Genomic DNA, 18,153 nt, shown 5'->3' on the forward strand with positions numbered 1-18,153 from the left:
ATCTGGAGGGAGTTGGAGTTCTTTGGGATACATGGCCCCACACAGGGGCTCTGAGGGATGGGGGCTTCATGCAAAAGTCAGGGCTTCAGGGACACCTGGGTGGCTCAGTCAGTTAAGCATCCAACTTCAGCTCTGGTCATGATCTCACAGTTCGTGAGTTCGAGCCCCTCATAAGGTTCTGTGCTAACAGCTCAGAGCTTGGAGCCTGCTTCGGATTCTGTCTGTCTCTCTCTCTCTGTTCTCTCCCCATTCATACTCTGTCTCTCTGTCTCTGTCTCAAAAATAAACATTAAAAAATTTTTTTAAAAAGTCAGGGCTCCAGATTCCCTTGGAAGCCAAGAATGAAACTATCACTGCTGAGTTCCTGGTCAGAATGAAAGGAGAAGGCCTGCCCTCCTGGGGTTCGTGAATTCCCAGGGTTGCTTTCACTCCCACTGGGGCTGTCCCAGGCATGTCCCTGCTATTTACCGCCCCCTCCCCAGCCCTTTCAGAGACCCCTATTCACATCCCCAGCCTTCTCTCAAGCTCCCTTCTCTCAAGCTTCTTTTTCCCCCAGGGACCCAAACACATGTCTCAGGACCCAACACAACTTTCCCCCCTAAACCACCCCCCCCCCGCCAGGTTTCTCCCCACCAAGGACTCTGCTTTCTGAAGTCCTTCCCCTTTCTAGCTCTACACCTACCTAAGTCCTGTCTGGAAATCAGAGGGAAACAGGCCATGGACATGATCCTCAAGAAAAAAAAAAAAATGGAGGGAATTGGGGGCAGTGGGAAACTGGGGTCCAGCCTCCAGGGTCCTACGTATGCACCAAGCCTCCCTCAGAATCCGAGTGGGGCGGATAGGAAGTATCCTTGATGCCTGGGTGTCCCCAACTTTCCAAACCCCCACCCCCGCGATGGAGAAGAAACCGAGACAGAAGGTGTAGGGCCCACTACCGCTTCCTCCAGATGAGCTCATGGGTTTCTCCACCAAGGAAGTTTTCCGCTGGTTGAATGAGAGCTTTCCCCGCCCTCCTCTTGCCCTGTGGGTATATAAATGCAGCTGTCTGCACACCCAGTCAGCAGAAGCTTCCTCAGCGAAGACACCAGGGGACCAGCCAGGAGAGAGACAGAAGCAACTCCAGACCCCCCCGGAAATAACATCTCAGACGACACACCCCCAGACAAGCAGCCAGGCGATTCTCTCCCTCTCACACACGCTGCCTTAGGGCTCTACCATCACCCAGCTGGACTTGAGCCCCCTGGGAAGAACGCCATGAGCACTGAAAGCATGATCCGGGACGTGGAGCTGGCCGAGGAGGCACTCCCCAAGAAGGCAGGGGGCCCCCAGGGCTCCAGAAGGTGCTTGTGCCTCAGCCTCTTCTCCTTCCTCCTCGTCGCAGGAGCCACCACACTCTTCTGCCTGCTGCACTTTGGAGTGATCGGCCCCCAGAGGGAAGAGGTGAGTGCCACACCAGACTTGGCTCATTCTCCTACCCAGAGAGAAATGGGAGAGCAGGAGGGCAAGAAATGGGGTGGGGGAAGGAGGTGTGCTGATGGGGATGGGTAAGAGAGAAAACGTGGAGAAAGACGGGGAGGCAGAAAGAGATGTGGAGAGCGATGAAGAGAGAAGGGACGGAGCACACCAAAGGTGCTCTCTAAGCACTTCTTGAATGAATGAATGAGCACACACATAGACAGACAGACAGACAGACAGAGATGTGTGGAGAGATGTGGGGTGTGGGTTGAGAGATGGGAATAAAGATGCGAGACACAATGATGTGGGCGATATGAGAGAGATAAGGAAAGAAGTGAAGAAAGAGATAAGGAAAGACAGACAGATGTCTGTCACGTGGAAGACAGTGAAGGTGCTGTTGAATGAATGAATGGATGAATCAATCGATGAACGGAGAGAGAGAACCAGAGTATGAGCTGCATAAACAACCTAGCTGTTTCTCGGTTAGGGGTAACTTGTTCTGATGCTAAACCTCCTCCTTCTCCCCAACAGCTCCCACATGGCCTGCAACTAATCAACCCTCTGCCCCAGACACTCAGTAAGTGTCTCCAAAGCTTCTCTCCTGGTTCTGGGCTTGGGTGAGGGTAGAGGTTAGTCCTGGGATAGCAGCAGAGGGGGAAATTCAGAGTTTGGGTTTGAGGGGAGGAGGAATGGAAGTCAAAGTGGGATATTTTCCAGGAAGCGTAAGGATCTCACCTTTTTCTTTCCTCTTTCCTCCTCAGGATCATCTTCTCGAACTCCGAGTGACAAGCCAGTAGCCCATGTAGTAGGTAAGACTTCTGAGGCTGTAGCTGGAGGATGGCGAAGCAGGTGGGACATAGAGGGCTAGGATTTGGGGGCTGAGCCCAGGCTGAAGGCTGAGCCCAGGCCTTGGAGATGATATGAGAAGGACTCACTGAGCTCAAGGAGAGAGTGAAGGAAGAGCACAGGCCTTGAGGGGGACACTCAGAACCTCATGGCCACATGAGACGTGGGAGGACAGACAGAGGGGACAGGAACCGGATGTGGGGGGGGGTAGAACTTGAGGGCCAGGATGTGGAGAGTGGAACTAACAGGGTCACACTGACTTACCCCTCCCTCCTTCTCTCCTTCCCTCCAGCAAACCCCGAAGCTGAAGGGCAACTCCAGTGGCTGAGCCGGCGTGCCAATGCCCTCCTGGCCAATGGCGTGGAGCTGACAGACAACCAACTGAAGGTGCCCTCAGACGGGCTGTACCTCATCTACTCCCAGGTCCTCTTCACGGGCCAAGGATGTCCTTCCACACATGTGCTCCTCACCCACACCATCAGCCGCTTTGCCGTTTCCTACCAGACCAAGGTCAACCTCCTCTCTGCCATCAAGAGCCCTTGCCAGAGGGAGACCCCAGAGGGGGCTGAGGCCAAGCCCTGGTATGAGCCCATCTACCTGGGAGGGGTCTTCCAACTGGAGAAGGGTGATCGACTCAGCGCTGAGATCAATCTGCCTGCCTATCTTGACTTTGCCGAGTCTGGGCAAGTCTACTTTGGAATCATTGCCCTGTGAGGGGGCCGGACATCCATCCTTGCCCACCTCAACTCCTTTGTTATCTGCTCCTTCTGACCCCCTCATCCCCTTCTGGCTTAGAAAGAGAATTAGGGGCTCAGGGCTGGGCCCCAAGCTTAGAACTTTAAATAACAACACTTAGAAACCTAAGATCCAGGGACCTGGACTTTGGAGCATTGGCCACAAGCAAGAATTCAAACTGGGGCTTCCAGCATTCACTAGAGATCTCAGGTTTGGGTCCCTCAACGCAACCTGGGACACCTGGAATTCGGGGGTCAGGGAACCTTTCTGGCCAGACACTTCAGCACATCCCTTAAGAAGATCTCACCTACAACTTGACATGAGTGGACCTCAGGCCCCCCTTTCTTCAGATGTTTCCAGACTCTTCCCTGAGATGGAAAGCCCAGCCCCTCCCTCATGGGGCCAGCTCCCTCTATTTATATTTGCACTAGTGATTATTTATTATTTATTTATTATTTATTTATTTACTGATGAATATATTTATTTGGGAGGTTGGGGTGTCCTGGGAGACCAAATGAAGGGGCTGCCTTGACTCGGACATGTTTTCTGTGAAAACGGAGCTGAACTCTAGGCTCTTCCCTCCTGGCCTCCTGGCCTCTGTGCCTCCTTTTGCTTATATATTTTTAAAAATATTTATCTGATCGAGTTGTCTAATTAATGCTGATTTGGTGACTGACTGTCGCTACATCGCTGAACCTCTGCTCCCCAGGGGAGTTATGTCTGTAACCGCCCTACTGTTCAGTGGCGAGAAATAAAATGTACCTAGAAAAGACACATGGTCTCTTTGTTGGCATTAATTCTGCGGCTGCTTCTCCTTGGGGGTGGGGAGCCACTCCCTGAAGTCCCCTCTCTCTCTCTCTCTACATGGCTTAAGATCCCTGAACCCATAAAAATAAATGTGAATAAAAGTTAAAAAAAGAAAAAAAAAAAAAGATCCCTGAACCCAGTCCCCACTCCTTAGACTACTGGGACTCAGGAGACCCTACATAGAACAAAGCCAAGCCACAAATGCCCCTCCTCCAGGAAACTGGAGCCTGAACCTAATTACCTCTCCCTCAGGGCATGGGAATTTCCAACTCTGGCAATTCCACCGGGGAAGTCCTACTCCTTAAGTGTTCAGGTGAGATTTCCGGCTGTTGCAGCCAGCAAGAGAGCCTGGGAAGGGCCACATTCTCAGGCGCCTGAATCACAGCCAAAGGACTTTCAGACCTTCAGGCATCAGGGCTCCAAATCTGCCTGATCCCGGGCTCCCCCAGCAGCCCTACTGTGCAACCTGACCCAGTTGCTAAGCCTCATCTACCCAATGAAGATTCTGCATGTGGGGCCACGAGAGAATAGAGGACCTAAGCTACGTGAGAGCACCTAGCGTAGCACATGGCATAATAAGTGCTCAGTGAATTCTGACTTTCTTCCTTCATACAGCCCCCAGCTGTTCTCTCTGCTTCGGTCTCTCAGTGGGTGGACTTGAAGAGACAAAGGAGGGGCGCCTGGGTGGCTCAGTAGGTTGAGCGTCCGACTTCAGCTCAGGTCATGATCTCACACTTTGTGAGTTCGAGTCCCGCGTCCGGCTCTGTGCTGACAGCTCAGAGACTGGAGCCCGCTTCAGATTCTGTGTCTCCCCCTCTCTCTGCCCCTCCCCTGCTCATGCTCAGTCTCTCTCTGTCTCAAAAATAAATGAAAACATTTTAAAAAATTAAAAAAAAAAAGAAGAGACGAAGGAAAATTTAAAAAGAGGAATAAGGTGCAGGTGAAGGACTCACGTGCAAACTCTCACAGATTTTCTTGGTGAATGATGAGGGGAGGGACATGAGGTGAGTGAGCTGAAAAGAGAAAAAAAGCACTCTGTCCCCAGGAAGACTCTTCTGGACACAGAGTCAAAGACAAATATGGAGTCAGAAATGAAGACCCAGGGAGTGGGAGTCCCCACTGGGTTCAGAAGTTGGCCCTTCCTTCCTGCTAGGGCTGCCAGGCAGGGGGAAACCGTGTGGTCTGCCCACTGGGGTGACCTAGATAGGGCCTTGGGTCCCTCTCTGCCTCCTCCAGCCTGGAGCTGAAAGTGTGTCATGGGGTGATGGGGCTGTTGTTACTCACCCCGGGGCCCCAATACTTGCCAGTGCATGGAAAGCACAGCTGAAGTGCGAACAAGGGGTGAGGACTTTCCATCTCACCCTGGACAGGGCCAGGTAGCCAAGAGTTTCCTCCTCGAGTTCTCCCTGGTGTCCTCAGGTACCCTCCCCGCCCCAGCTCTCTCTTTCAGTCTCCTCCCTTCACCCCCCAGAGCTGTGTTTTTCCTTGAAGGTAGTGGCTAAAGGGGCCTTCAGGCAACCAGGCCGGCAGCAGGGGAGAAGTGCTAGGCCCTCAGGGATCATTCCTCACTCTGTGCTCCGTCTTCCAGAGCATTGCTTGCCTTCCCCTGTAATGACCCCTGTCACTGATAGAAGGGACCCAAGAGAAAATGCAGTGTGGAGTCTGCTGAGGACTATGTGGCTCTGAGAATAAGGATGGTTGGAGATGCTTTGCGGTTTGAGATCCCCTTCTTCCACCTTCCAAATGGGCTAAGGTTGGGACAAGTGCATTCGGAGGCAGGAGGTGGGTGGGAACGCCACAGATGGCCTTCTCAGACAGTAGAGGCCATAGGAATTGATTTGATTGTTTCAAGCAACCAGAAAAAGAATATTTTACCAACACTTCTTTACCAACCCTGAATTAAGACATACTAGCATCTCAGCATCTGTATTTGGCAACACTAAAGGTTTACATTCTTTATTTTCTTCAGGCTCGAAATCAATTTTCAAACAGTCTCCTACATTTTTCCCACTGCCACGGGGTCCCTGGAGGCCGGGTCCCCAATATCTGGGCTGGGTCACACATTCCAGCCATGCAGTCGCTTTCCCCGGGGCCGCAAGCGGCCCTCACCCCACCATCACAGCCCCAAAGAAGGTCTTCCCTCTCCTGTAGTCCACCATATCGGGGTGACTGATATTGACGTACACCCTCTCGCCCCTCCGGAGCTGTACCAGGCCCCCGAAGCCCACACTCGTGTACCATAGAGGCCCGTACTCGTGCGTCCGGGACGGGTCCAAGACCGGGGTCACGGTCTCTGCGCCCTCCAGCAGCAGCTCGGGAGTCCCCGGTCCATACGCGCCCCCCGTCCGGTACAGCCGGCTGCGCAGCGTGACGGAGTGGTCAAGGAGGCCCCCGCCGGCAGGGGGCGCCCGACCCCGGTAGCCGACGTGACAGTAGAGGTAATAGAGGCCGTCCTGTGGGAGCGCCAGTCCCTCGGCGCCGGAGAACTGCGTCCCGCTCCTCAAAAACGCCTCTTCTTTCTTGGCCTCCCAGCCTAGCCCCTGCCCCTTCGTCCAGGCACCTGCGGAGAAACGGGCCTGTCGGCTCTCGGGAACCCAATCCCAGAGGAATGATCTAGGCCCGGGACTTCTGGGAGGGTGAGCATGAAGGAGAATGGGGACTTTCAACCCCCTGCAGGGACTTTCAACCTCCCACCCCCCGCCCGAGCCGGGAGTGGGGGATGGTGGGGGGCGAAGGCCGTGGTGCCACCCCTGCAATGATTATGACTAAGGGGACTAATAGCACCAGAGTGTGGGGTACAGGGCGCTGTGGTGGGGAGATCCAGGCCAGGTTTTGCCTGCTCCAGGAGGGAAGCAAGAAGCGAATAGGGGAGAAGGGTTAGGGACAAGCGGTGGTGAAGCAGGTCGGAAACACCGCCCCGCAATAACGGAGCAAAGGGATTCGGGACGGGCAGAACTGCACCCTTGACTATCTATGAGATCCTTACCTATGAGATGGGCAGCTGGGAGCCTGGAGCTGAAATCTTTTCCTGCCTCTTCCTCTGGCAGCACCTGTGTCCCTGGAAGGGGCGAAGAGTCCACGATTGGGGGCCAGGGTGGCCATCCATGCATGGTCCCCCTTAGAGGACCGGGCGCCAGGGCCCAAGGATGGGGCACCTGGATTCCGGGAGGAAAACCTCTTCTGGGGATGCAGATGAATGGGAGCTGGGCATCCCTGAAGGGCTGGAGCAGGGGAGGGGGTGATGGTCTGCTCTTACCCAATCGCTGCTGGGCCTGGGCCTGTGTCCCCGGGTCAGCCGTCCCTGTTACCTGGGTGGGTGGGGTCACAGTGCCCAGAGTTCAGTTTTAGCTGATGCCAACCCCACCCCTCCCAACATAAACCCAAGCTCCAGGCCTAGGGTTTTTCCTACCAGTCCCATCCCCGACATACATCTATCTCCCTGGAAGGGAGAACAAGCAGAACATGTGTACTTGGGCAGAGACAGAGGCCTGAGTATGTCTTGGGAAGAGGAGAACAGCCAGCCAGACAACAAGGAAGGAGCTTGGAGATATCAGAACACAACAGCATCACAGGATCTTGGAAAGAGGGCCAGCAAAGAGACAGACAAGGCATCCCCACCGAGGACAGCCAGGCCAACTGAGCAGGATGGGGCAAGAGGCCCCCCAGGCATAGTCAGAGATAAGTGAGCCTCAGCCACATACAGCCCTCCTAGGGCTGGTTGCAGCTACTCACCTGTCCTCCCTGCTCTTGGGGCACCAAGGCCAGCACAGCCAGGACAGTGATAGGCACAGCCAGCAGCAGGGTCACCAGGGACGTGGCTCCTGCTACAGCCAGCAGGAGGCAGCCCTTCCCCTGGGGCCTCCTACCCCGGCCCTCTAGCCCCAGTGTCCCCATGGAGACTGAGCCAGGGCCAGGGCAGGGGGGCTTTCATACCTCAGGGGTGGGGCCACCCCCTCCCCATAGACCCACACACCTGGCTGGGACTTTCCGCACACCCCTGCTCCCCTCACCCAGCTTCCTGTTTACCCAGAGCTGGGGTGGGGCAGCTGGATGCCCGGGTTCTCTGAACTGGGGAAGGAGTTGGGGTGAAGAGACAGGCTTGTAGGTTAGAGCTGGAGGGGGGCCTTAGAGATCATCTGGTTCAGCAGGGAGGGAAACTGAGGCCCAGGGAGGGAAGGCAGCTTACAGAAAGTCAGGCAACAAAGCTGCAATGAGAACACAGAAGTCCAGATTTCCAGGACAGTCTGCATTCTTCTACACCCCGGCGGTGGGTGCTGGAGGAAGGACTGTGTCCATGTCCTTGAGAACTTGAGGGTTGGATGGCTTCGTTCCTGAGAAGAACTTATGCCCACATTGGACCAACCTCCTCCTTCCATTCCCTTGCTCATCCCTAACCCCGAGAGCCTGGTGAGCAGCAGAGTTCAGCCCGTCCACAGAAATAGCAGCTGAAAGGGGCCTCAGCCTCACCACTGACTATCATCTCGCTGAGGAGGGATGGAAATGAGCATCACCTCCCTTGCTACACAGAGTGTAGACAGGAGAGCGGTGAGGCATAGCCCCACCTCAAAGAGCCTTGCTGTCTAGCATGAGCCCCATCCATTCAGTAGGTGAGACTAAATGTTTATGAATAAATGAAGAAAGGACAAATGAATGAATGAGCAAAACAAAGCAACAAGGATCCAACAAATGGTATGGTAGACAGTGCAGTGGGAGTTACAGGGAGGAAGGACCAGGTCCAAGGAAGTTGGAGGTGGTCCTAGATCATCGCCCCATCTCTGTCATCAAGTAATAATAATAATAATAATAATAATAATAATGCTATTATACAAGTAGCAGTTAGCACATGGTTGCCACTGACCTACACACTTTATGCATAGAAATTCTTTTAATCCTGACACAAACCTTAAGAAACTGAGGCACAGAGAGGTTAAGGAACTTCTAGAAGGCCACACAGTAGTGGCAGAGTCAGGATTTGAACCCAGGCTATCTGCCTCCAGAGCCCTGACCACAAGACAGTTTAAAAGCTGAGTGCTGACTTCAGATTTGTGCATTTTAGTGTATGTAAATCTTGCCTTCCTCAGCCCCCCAAAAAAGAAATGGGGAAACAAAAGCTTGACTCAAGTCAACGATAAGCATGGTAAAAAGGTTTAGAGGCAGGGGTGCCCTGACTGGCTCAGTTGATAGAGGGGCGCCTGGGTGGTGCAGTCGGTTAACCGTCCGACTTCAGCCAGGTCACGATCTCACGGTCCGTGAGTTCGAGCCCCGCGTCGGCTCTGGGCTGATGGCTCAGAGCCTGGAGCCTGTTTCCGATTCTGTGTCTCCCTCTCTCTCTGCCCCTCCCCCGTTCATGCTCTGTCTCTCTCTGTCCCAAAAATAAATAAACGTTGAAAAAAAATTTAAAAAAAAAAAAAAAAGCTGAGTGCTGACTTCAGATTTGTGCATTTTAGTGTATGTAAATCTCGCCTTCCTCAGCCCCCAAAAAAGAAATGGGGAAACAAAAGCTTGACTCAAGTCAACGATAAGCATGGTAAAAAGGTTTAGAGGCAGGGGTGCCTGGCTGGCTCAGTTGATTGAGCGTCTGACTTTGGCTCAGGTCATGGTCTCACGGTTCATGAGTTCAGCCCTGCATCAGGCTCTCTGCTGTCAACGCAGGGAGCCTGCTTCAGATCCTCTGTCACGTTCTCTCTGCCCCTCCCCTGCTTGCACAACGCGCACTCACTCTCTCTCAAAAATAAATAAACGTTTAAAAATTAGTTAACTTTTAAAAAGGTTTAGAGGTAAAATGTACTGATGTTTGCAACTTTGAAAGGTATCAAAAAATGAGATAGATAGGTATGTAATAAAGCACTATAGAAAATGTCGGTTTTAGAGTCTACGTGGTAGGGATATGTTCACTGTAAAATTGTCTCAATTTTGTTCTGTTTGAGCATTTTAATAATAATAAAATGTGTTAAAATTTTTTCAAAAACAACCCTAAATATTGCCCACCATCCAGCATGGGGAACCTTGTGGGGGGGTGGGGGGAGGGGGAAGAAATGCCAGGAAGTTTCTGAATTTGAAGAAGGAAATGCAAATGCATGTGGAGGCAAGCATCAGACATCCTCCTTTTCCTCTTGCCTCCACATGAGGTCCCCAGTCTTCACCCTCCTCAAGAACTTGGGTGCGCAGTCCTCCAGCACCCATCTCCCTCTCCATCTCAGTACCACTAAGAGGCCTTCATCCAGGTCTCTGTCCAGAAGTTTTTGGATCACTGCCCTTATTTTTGTGCTCAACCGCAGAATGCTGCCTCCTACAAGAAGCCCACCTAGATTGTCCACACTTCCTTTCCCAACACCGACTCGCCATCAGCTTTCTGTCCTAGACTATCAGCAGTACTCATGTACATCTAGTCTCTCGTCTGTCTACTGGTCTGTCTACCAGCAGGCCGCAGACTCTGGATAAGCCGGGAGAGAGCAGGAACCCTGGGGGGGGGGGGGGGGGGGGAGGGGGAGGGGAGGCAGTCACACCCCACAGTGAGGTGAAGCTGAGGGAAGAGAGTACGGCTTTGAGGTTCCCGGGGCCCTGGAGTCATCTGCTGTCCAGCCTCTGCCTCTGCTCCCTAAAGAATTTAATACAATCCACTTCTGCCCCCACTTCTCTTCGTGGCTACCTCAGGCTCTCTTCGTGGCTACCTCAGGCTCTCTCCTCTCCACCTGTGTTTCTGCTCCCCAATCCAACCACACGCATACCCCCAGCATTCTTCTTCAACCCAGGAGGGTCCCAGTTTCTAGACCCTGGTCAGTGCAGCTGGCTCTGGTGTGAAGTCAGCTACCCCCTCTTTGTCCTCAAACAGGAACCAGTGGTTACGGGGCAGGAAGTGCCTGAGGGGAAGTTATGGGGCCCAGACACTCCTCCATGCCCTACTTCAGCCCTAGCAGTATCTGCCCATGGGAAGTGGCTCTCCACCCGAATTGGGCCCTGCTCTCCTGAGTGGCTCTGGGGCTGGGGGAGCGGCCCCAACTGCCAGGTAGTCCTGGACACCACCCTCCCTGTTTTTCACGGGTCCACACACACACTCAAAACCGTGTTTCCTCCTCCTCCAACAGCCACTCACCAGAACCTAAAACCATCCCATGCTGGAGAGGCCCCTATGAACTACCCAGTCAGCCGAGGGCAGAGGAATAGGGGTATATGCTGGGGCTGACACAGCTGGCTTTGAACCCCAGCTCTGCCACTTCTGGGCTGGACCTCCTTGTAAGTAAGAGTCTGAACTCAAGCCTGAGGTTCCCCACCAGGGAAACAGGCACCGTAGTACCCCACGTTGTGGGGATTCGCAGTGACAAATGGAAAGTGCCCGGTTCAGGGTTGGCACATAAGTGGGGCTCCTCAGCCCTGGAACAATCGTAACAGAGGGCCCCGCACTTCACAGATGAGGAACTTGAGGCACGTGACTCTCCCCGGGGCCATTTAGCCTAGCAGAGCAGGGACCAGGTTTCCTGACTTCCAGGCCAGTCTTCAGTGCTCAACCTAATGGCAGCTTATAAGGAATGGAAAGAGGGTAAGGTAGCCCTCTGCACAGGGGAGGGTTGTGGGTAAACAGCAGTGTGTGCGTTCATGAGTAGGTGGTCAGAGGACACTCGGTCCAGGTGGGCAGGGGACCTCATGGGGAGGCCCAGAGACGGCACAGATGGCAGTGGGAAGCCTCTGAGGGGCCGGTGGTCATGGGTATGGGTGAGGTAACAGGTGAGAGGTGGGCACCTCTGGTAGGAGGTGAGATAAACCAGATCCAGATGAAGAATCTGAGTCTGCTTTTCTGCCTCTAACGCTGTTGGATAGGGAAGCTGAGATACCCTCGGCCAACCAGGAGGATGGGGGAAGCTGAAGGGAGAAATGGGTCCCTGATACCTACCCCTTCTCGCCGCAGGTATATGCCTTTACCTATTTGGCAGCAGTCTGGGGCTGGGGGGGCTCCTGCTCCTGGCTGTGGTCGTTCTGTCTGCCTGTCTGTGTCGGCTCCATCGGAAAGGTGAGCCCCAGCCTCACCTCCCTCATTCGCCCACCACAATGCCCCATGTTGCCCCCACGCACCCCCTCTCCCACTGCTTTCCCAGAAGGCCCCGTCAATTCCCACACACCCTGGGAGAGGAGGGTGGGAGAGAGGGGAGGACGGTGTCCAAAGAGAGAGGCAGGCGGGCGTTTGGTTTGGGCCATGGGAACCACAGAGATGTCAGCAAGTGAGGCAACACCGCTGGGGTTGGGAGAGTGATGGGGGAAGGGCGGGGGGGCCCTGCTGAGTTTCTTCTTTTCTTCCAGTGAGGAGGCTGGAGAGGAGCTGGGTGAGTCCGGGGGCGGGGGAGTGGGTGATGGGGACCAGCAGGCTGAGGGCTGAGAAGGGAGAGCAAGAGAAGAGAGGGAACACAGGGGCACAAGAGAGCCAGAGACGCAGAGAAAAAAAGGGGGAGAAAAAGAGAAATAAGGATGAGAAGAAAAGCAGAGAGAAAGGGTATAGAGAAAGGAAAAGGTAATAAGAAAGGAGAAAGAGTGTGGAAGCAGTGAGAGAGACAGAGAGTGAGAGAGAAAATCAGATGGAGAAGGAGAGAGATGCAGGGGGAGGGAAAAAGAGAGAGAATAATGACAACAGAGACGCAGGGAGGAAGGCAATGAGAGAAATGAGCAGGAGTTTAGGCTGGCAGAGACAGAGGGCGGGGAGCACTGAGGAGGCAATGAGGTACAGCGGGGTGGGCAGCAGCACAAGGAAGGACCCAGGGGAGGGGGCTCCTCCGTGACCTCCCAGCAGCTCCTTCTACCCTCGCACCAGGCCCAGCTCTCAGAGCAAGAGCTCCACTACGCATCTCTGCTGTCCGTGCCTTGCCGTGAGGGGCCTGGCCTCAGCCAAAGGGAAGGCTCCAAGGAGGACCCCAGCAGTGACTATGCCTGCATTGCCAAGAACTAATCCACCTGAGCTCCCCCAAACGCCTTCCCCCAACCCAGGACTGTGGCCCACCCAGTAAAGACCGTGGTCTCACCACCTTCTGTGCCTTGGGGTTCTCAGTTCAACTCAACTCAGTCCCATTTCAGCATGACCGCCATCAAAACTTAAGCAAGGTTATCTTCCCACCCACTCTGGGGTCGAGTAGTGATTTCTCGGGTGTTTAGGAACCCAAGCTTCCCTGAAGTCCAGAAAGAGTACATGTGTGAGCCTGGCTGGAATGAGGAGTTAATAGGTGGGGCTAATCCGATCCCATATGCCCCATTTCTCAGGAGAATCAGACCTAGCCCCCTGCACCCCAGAGAGGTGGAGGTGTTGAGTCCTGGATGGTGATGGGAGAGGCTCCAGACACAATTACTGGGAAGGTTGCTCCTTGGACCTTTCCAGGCCAGGCTTGGCAGAAGGGAGAGTTAGGAAGAGTCAGGGGACCCCAGAGAGGGACATTTTTGGGTACCTGGAGAATGGAAAAGGAAAAACATGAGACTCATAAGGAGTTAGTGGTGGGGCAGAGAAGGATTTATTGGGGTCTCTTGAAGAGGGTTGGGATGGCTGAGGTCTCGAATCACTCATCAGAGGCCATCTGAGGAGTGGCAGCATGTTCCCAGGTGACAGTGGCCTGCAGGAGAGACAACAGGGGTTGCCCATCACCACAGCCCTCCTCTTCCTGGTCTCTGTCTCCCCCTCTTCCAGCTCTCTTCCACCATTGCCCTGGCCCCATTCCTTACATTTGCCTTGGTAATAGATGGTGCTGCCCATGGCCACAGAGATAAAGCTGAAGGCATAGAATGCCGCCCGAAGGAGGAGGACTGTGCTGGCCCCCAGCCAAGGAGGTCCTGAATGTAGGCGGTAGAAGGAAGGGCTTGGTAAGGGGGGGCCTCAGGAAGAAGCATGCACAGGCTCAGGGAGGGACAGAGAGCAGGAGGCCTCAGGGAAAGATTCCCAACTTCCGGGGAGAGGGGCCTCCCACCTCACCTTTTTCTATCACCAGCAGAGTCCCATTCCCTGTTCCAGCACCAAGACCCAGCACCTCCACCCTGCACACGTAGACTCCAGTGTCACAGTCTTGGGTATCCCAGATGTGCAGCTCAGCCTGGTGGTCACAGAGGAAACGGGAAGAGGCAAGAGGGGCCAGGCGGCCCCTGAACTCTGGCGTCTCATTCCTCACTTCCTTCCCTGGGGCCACCTTGTCTCGGTACCACGCGACAGAGCCAATGGCCAGTCTCCCTCTGCTGGCATTGAAGGAGCAGGGCAAGAGGGCAGCAGAGCCCTCCTGGGTACGAATCTCAGGGGGCTGGAACACCCAGAGAACACAGGATCCTGGCAGGCAGAGAGAAGACCCAGAGAAATGCCTCCCCACTTACAGTAAAGAGAAAGGACCAAGAGCTTGCCGTAGAATATCCCAGGTGTGTCCCCAACTCACGGAGGACCCAGAGGGCCAAGCACTTTGGTACCTCATGAAACCCTTTTCTCTCCACCAGGCTAATTTCTTAACATTGCTTATTTAAATAGTTTTTCGGGGGCACCTGGGTGGCTCAGTCACTTGAACATCTAACTTTTGATTTTGACACAGACCCAGGGTCATGGGATGGAGCCCCCACGTCGTGCTCTGTGCTGAGTGTGGAGCCTACTTAAGATTCTCTCTCCCCCCACCTCTCTCTCTCCCTCTGTCCCTCTTCCCCAATCAATCATGCTCTCTCTCTAAAATAAATAAATATTGGCACACCTGGGTGGCTCAGTCAGTTAAGCACCTGACTCTTGGTTTCAGCTCAGGTCATGATCTCACAGTTCGTGAGTTCAAGCCCCATGTGGGGCTCTGCACTGACAGTGCAGAGCCTGCTTGGGATTCTCACTCTATCTCTCTCTCTCTTCCCCTCCCCTGCTCATGCTCTCTCTCTCTCTCTCTCAAAATAAATAAACCTTTAACAAAATATTTAAAATAAATAAATAATAAAAATTAGTTTTTCAAATTCTTTCTTATACCAACTGTCATCCTTGCCCCCTCCCATCACTCCCCTGCTACATTCACTAGTAGGTTTTTGCTGAAATTTAACCTGTCACATTAAAATTGAAGTTCATTGATGAACGTGGCTCCCTAGTTAACTAATAATTAACTATATTATTCCAGGTATTATTTTCACACCAGTGACATACTATATATAGTACACCACCCTTGCTACTTTGTTTTTTGTTAAAGAGCATTAACTAATTAAGTCTTCTGGTGACGACGTGGCTATAATTGATGAAAATCCCTATCTAACTCATCCAAATTGATGAATTAAACCAATTAGTAAAATCTCCAATTGGATTCTCTAGTTGATGAAATTCACCTGCCATTCTTCTATTTCAGAAGTTCTCAAATTTGAGAGCACATGGGAATCACCCAGAGTGTTTGTTCAAATAGATTCCTGGGCCCTACCCCCAGAGACATTTACTCAGTGGTTTTAGAGTAGGGCCTGAGAATTTGCCCCAGGTTCCCAGCTGATGCTAAAACTTTGGGTCTGGAGTCCACACTGCATGTAGTTAATGGATATGGCTCATAGTTAAAGTCTCTCAGTTAATTAAAATCAGTTTCATTAAGAAACTTCCCTTAGAGTTAATTAGGTCTCCCAAACTCCTAATTACATCTAGACCCTAGATAATAAGACTTGTTTAATAGGCTTATTAAGCTCATCAAATTAAAATTGACCCCTTCAGAAAAAAAATTCACCTCTTCCTTCTTTAAGCCCTTTATACTGGTTCTTTCAACTTTATCTTACTAGGGTGGCAGCTGAGAAGAAAGGGCCTCTGGGATGGAAGCTGGGGAGTGACGCTCCCAGCGGACAACACGGAGACATGGAGGGAATTGTGAACTGGGGGGTGTCCGCGTTGCATCAGCTTTACGGAGGGCCCCACCTGCTCCCAGTTTCCTTTCCTGGCCACTCCCCTCAGGCCTCCAGGTCAGCCTCCCCCCATCCACCCTCCTCCCAGCCGCACACCCCCTCAGGGTTCTGGGAGAAAGCCCTCTCACCTGGATGGACCATGATAACGATGAGCAACAGCATCCGGGGCATGTCAGAGGGTGTTTGTTTCAATTGGCGAGGGGGACCTGAGCGGTAAGCTCTGGGTGGAGAAAGAACAACCTACTACTCGTGGCCAGGGTTGCCAGATGGAGATGGGGAGCTTCCTATGACACACGGGACTCTCACATCACTTGTCAAAGACCTCAACTGCCTAGGACCTCAGGCATCAAATTCTTGCCTCCCTGAGGAGAGAGGATGCTGCTAATGGCAGTATCTGGGTCACTAGGAGGTAGGGGCAAAACATGGTCAAGTGACCCAAGTGTTTGAGGGCTAGGGTGGGGCTTAGATGGCTGCTAACACGAGGGTGGGTGGGTGAGACCAGGATGTGGTTCCCCTATCTTCTGAGGTTCAAGAAGACCAACGCTTTACTCAGAATAAGGCTCCAGAAACCCTCCTGGGCTCAGAGCTAACCTACTTCCCCTCATCTTGGCTCAGCAGTGCCCAGGCCCATCCCATCTGTTCCCTTTAGGCTGGCCCTCCCCCAAGGCTGCTCTAGAAATTCTATAATGGAGGGGATTAGGAGAAGCAAGCTGATTGGTGGTGGCAGCAGGTGGTTGCTAGGGTCTTTGTTTGGAAGGTTCATTTGCATAGCAATCAACCTGTTTTACTTAGATTGTGTGGACTTGGGTGGTTTGGCCAAGTGCAAGGGATGGAGAGATTTGTACTCTTTCATATTCAGGTCTCCATTAAAGGAGTATACCTCTCGCTGAGGGCTGCTTTACCCTATTGTGTTCTGCAAGCACTTATCACCCACCAGTAAACCGACTCATTTATTATTTTATTCACTACTTAGCTAGCATTTCTTGAGAAACTACCAAGTGCTCATTACATGAAAAATACTCTTACAGACACTAAGGAAAGACATTGAGTTCATAACTCCAGGGTTATATAGGGAATGGTACAAGAATATACCACACATTCTTGTAAATGCATTACACACCAAATGAGATAGCACAGCACCTAGAAAAGGAGGGTTACGTATACAATGCTCCTCATGAGACATGGGCACAAAGGGTTAGGGTTAGGGTTAGGGTTAGGGTTAACAACCCTCACCCCACAGTTCTGGCTCCTTTTATATTAATACATCTTCTTCCCTTTGTGTCCCTGTTTCTAGCTCTGTTTCACAATACATTCGTGGATTGCAATTCCCAGTCTTCCCTGCAGTGATCTGGAGTTTTGTCTTGGGGAAACAGTAATCGCATGGTTAAGAATGCTGGCTTGGAGTCAGGCTGGGTTCTAATGCAAAATCCCCAACAAACTAGTTATATGATCTTGAACAAATTATTTAACCTCTCTGAACCACCTGCACAAGAACATAGGCCACATAATCTGGGAAGGACTGACTTGATCTTTCTCCATCAGGAGACTGGCTTCCTCTTCAGGGCCTCTAACCTGAGGGTGTGGAATTGAGGTGTCATGGCTAGGCAAGGGCTGCCCCCTGGTGGTCATGGAGCCTGGGGAGTCCTGAGACACCCAGAAGTGGTTTTTCTCAAAAGGGCCTGAATTCCAGCTTCTGTCCTGTCCCTTACCTTGCCTCATCCTATCAACAGACCATCTCCATCCCAAAGAGTCAATATGGAAGAAATGGTTTCTTCTACTCAACTATGATAAGCAACTTGAGGAGGGAGCAGAAATCACCACCAGTGGACTGGGGCTGTAGGGCTGGGAAGCGCCACTGGCCTGAAGATAAAACTCCATACTTCTACAGTACACGCTCAATCACATGGCACTGCTCCATGTCTCAGGACAATGCGGCTTTGAAGTCAAGTCAGCCTAAGTTGGAGCCCTGGTTCCCCTGCTTACACATCTGTGAATGTGAATAGCATCTGTCAATTTCCAGACTTCACTGTCCTGGATGCTCAGTGTATGTTAGTCCCTAGCCCCTCCCCAGTCTGGGGCTAGGATGACCATGGTTAAGCTCTGCCTGAACTCAAGGGTATCTTGCTCTCTCTACCTCTTTTCTGTACCTAAGATTTCCAATATCCAAAAATGTTGTGGATTCTAAAGATTGTACTTGGATTTTTTTTTTAAGTCCATCTACAATAAATCCTGGTAGAAGTGTAGATTCAAGGACCCTTTTCAATAACTCTGAGACTCTCTAAGGAACTTTAACCTGCAGGACAGGAACTGATGCACTAATCAGCACAAGGATGGAATTTTTTACCAGGGACTCAAGAGGAAAGCCAATGAATAAAGAAGTTGTGAAGTGGATGTATATACATCTGTGATCTAACTTATTTATTTATTTATTTGAAACCAACTTTTTTTTTTTAAAGATTTTAT

The 18,153-nt window shown here is 52.3% G+C and overlaps 4 protein-coding genes across 6 annotated transcripts; 2 read left to right on the forward strand and 2 right to left on the reverse strand.

The window, feature by feature from the left end:
• Positions 1–922: 922 nt before the first annotated feature.
• TNF (tumor necrosis factor) lies at positions 923–3,810 on the forward strand. Its single transcript, XM_043571838.1, has 4 exons — positions 923–1,440; positions 1,987–2,032; positions 2,217–2,264; positions 2,594–3,810. Exons 1-4 carry the CDS (start codon positions 1,036–1,038, stop codon positions 3,013–3,015), a joined length of 921 nt encoding a protein of 306 aa, XP_043427773.1. The 5' UTR covers positions 923–1,035; the 3' UTR covers positions 3,016–3,810.
• Positions 3,811–5,753: 1,943 nt separating this feature from the next.
• LTB (lymphotoxin beta) lies at positions 5,754–7,829 on the reverse strand. 2 transcript variants are annotated; one of them, XM_043571813.1, is made up of 4 exons: positions 7,576–7,825; positions 7,100–7,151; positions 6,830–6,901; positions 5,754–6,403 (listed from the first exon to the last, which is right to left on the reverse strand). In XM_043571813.1, the coding sequence occupies exons 1-4, from the start codon at positions 7,735–7,737 to the stop codon at positions 5,949–5,951; spliced, it is 741 nt and encodes a 246-aa protein (XP_043427748.1). In that variant the 5' UTR covers positions 7,738–7,825; the 3' UTR covers positions 5,754–5,948. The 2 variants fall into 2 exon arrangements, with proteins under 2 accessions (XP_043427748.1, XP_043427749.1); XM_043571814.1 differs by lacking the exon at positions 7,100–7,151 and having other exon boundaries at positions 6,292–6,403; positions 7,576–7,829.
• A 3,437-nt stretch (positions 7,830–11,266) lies between these two features.
• On the forward strand, positions 11,267–12,850 carry LST1 (leukocyte specific transcript 1). Its single transcript, XM_043571841.1, has 4 exons — positions 11,267–11,380; positions 11,747–11,848; positions 12,136–12,158; positions 12,641–12,850. The coding sequence occupies exons 1-4, from the start codon at positions 11,353–11,355 to the stop codon at positions 12,773–12,775; spliced, it is 288 nt and encodes a 95-aa protein (XP_043427776.1). The 5' UTR covers positions 11,267–11,352; the 3' UTR covers positions 12,776–12,850.
• A 455-nt stretch (positions 12,851–13,305) lies between these two features.
• NCR3 (natural cytotoxicity triggering receptor 3) lies at positions 13,306–16,355 on the reverse strand. Of its 2 annotated transcripts, XM_043571839.1 has the most exons (4): positions 15,819–16,355; positions 13,784–14,128; positions 13,537–13,644; positions 13,306–13,427 (listed from the first exon to the last, which is right to left on the reverse strand). In XM_043571839.1, the coding sequence occupies exons 1-4, from the start codon at positions 15,859–15,861 to the stop codon at positions 13,381–13,383; spliced, it is 543 nt and encodes a 180-aa protein (XP_043427774.1). In that variant the 5' UTR covers positions 15,862–16,355; the 3' UTR covers positions 13,306–13,380. The 2 variants fall into 2 exon arrangements, with proteins under 2 accessions (XP_043427774.1, XP_043427775.1); XM_043571840.1 differs by lacking the exon at positions 13,537–13,644.
• Between the last annotated feature and the right edge of the window lie 1,798 nt (positions 16,356–18,153).

This window comes from Prionailurus bengalensis (assembly GCF_016509475.1).
Source record: "Prionailurus bengalensis isolate Pbe53 chromosome B2 unlocalized genomic scaffold, Fcat_Pben_1.1_paternal_pri B2_random_Un_scaffold_46, whole genome shotgun sequence".
NCBI classification, from domain to species: Eukaryota; Metazoa; Chordata; class Mammalia; order Carnivora; family Felidae; genus Prionailurus; species Prionailurus bengalensis.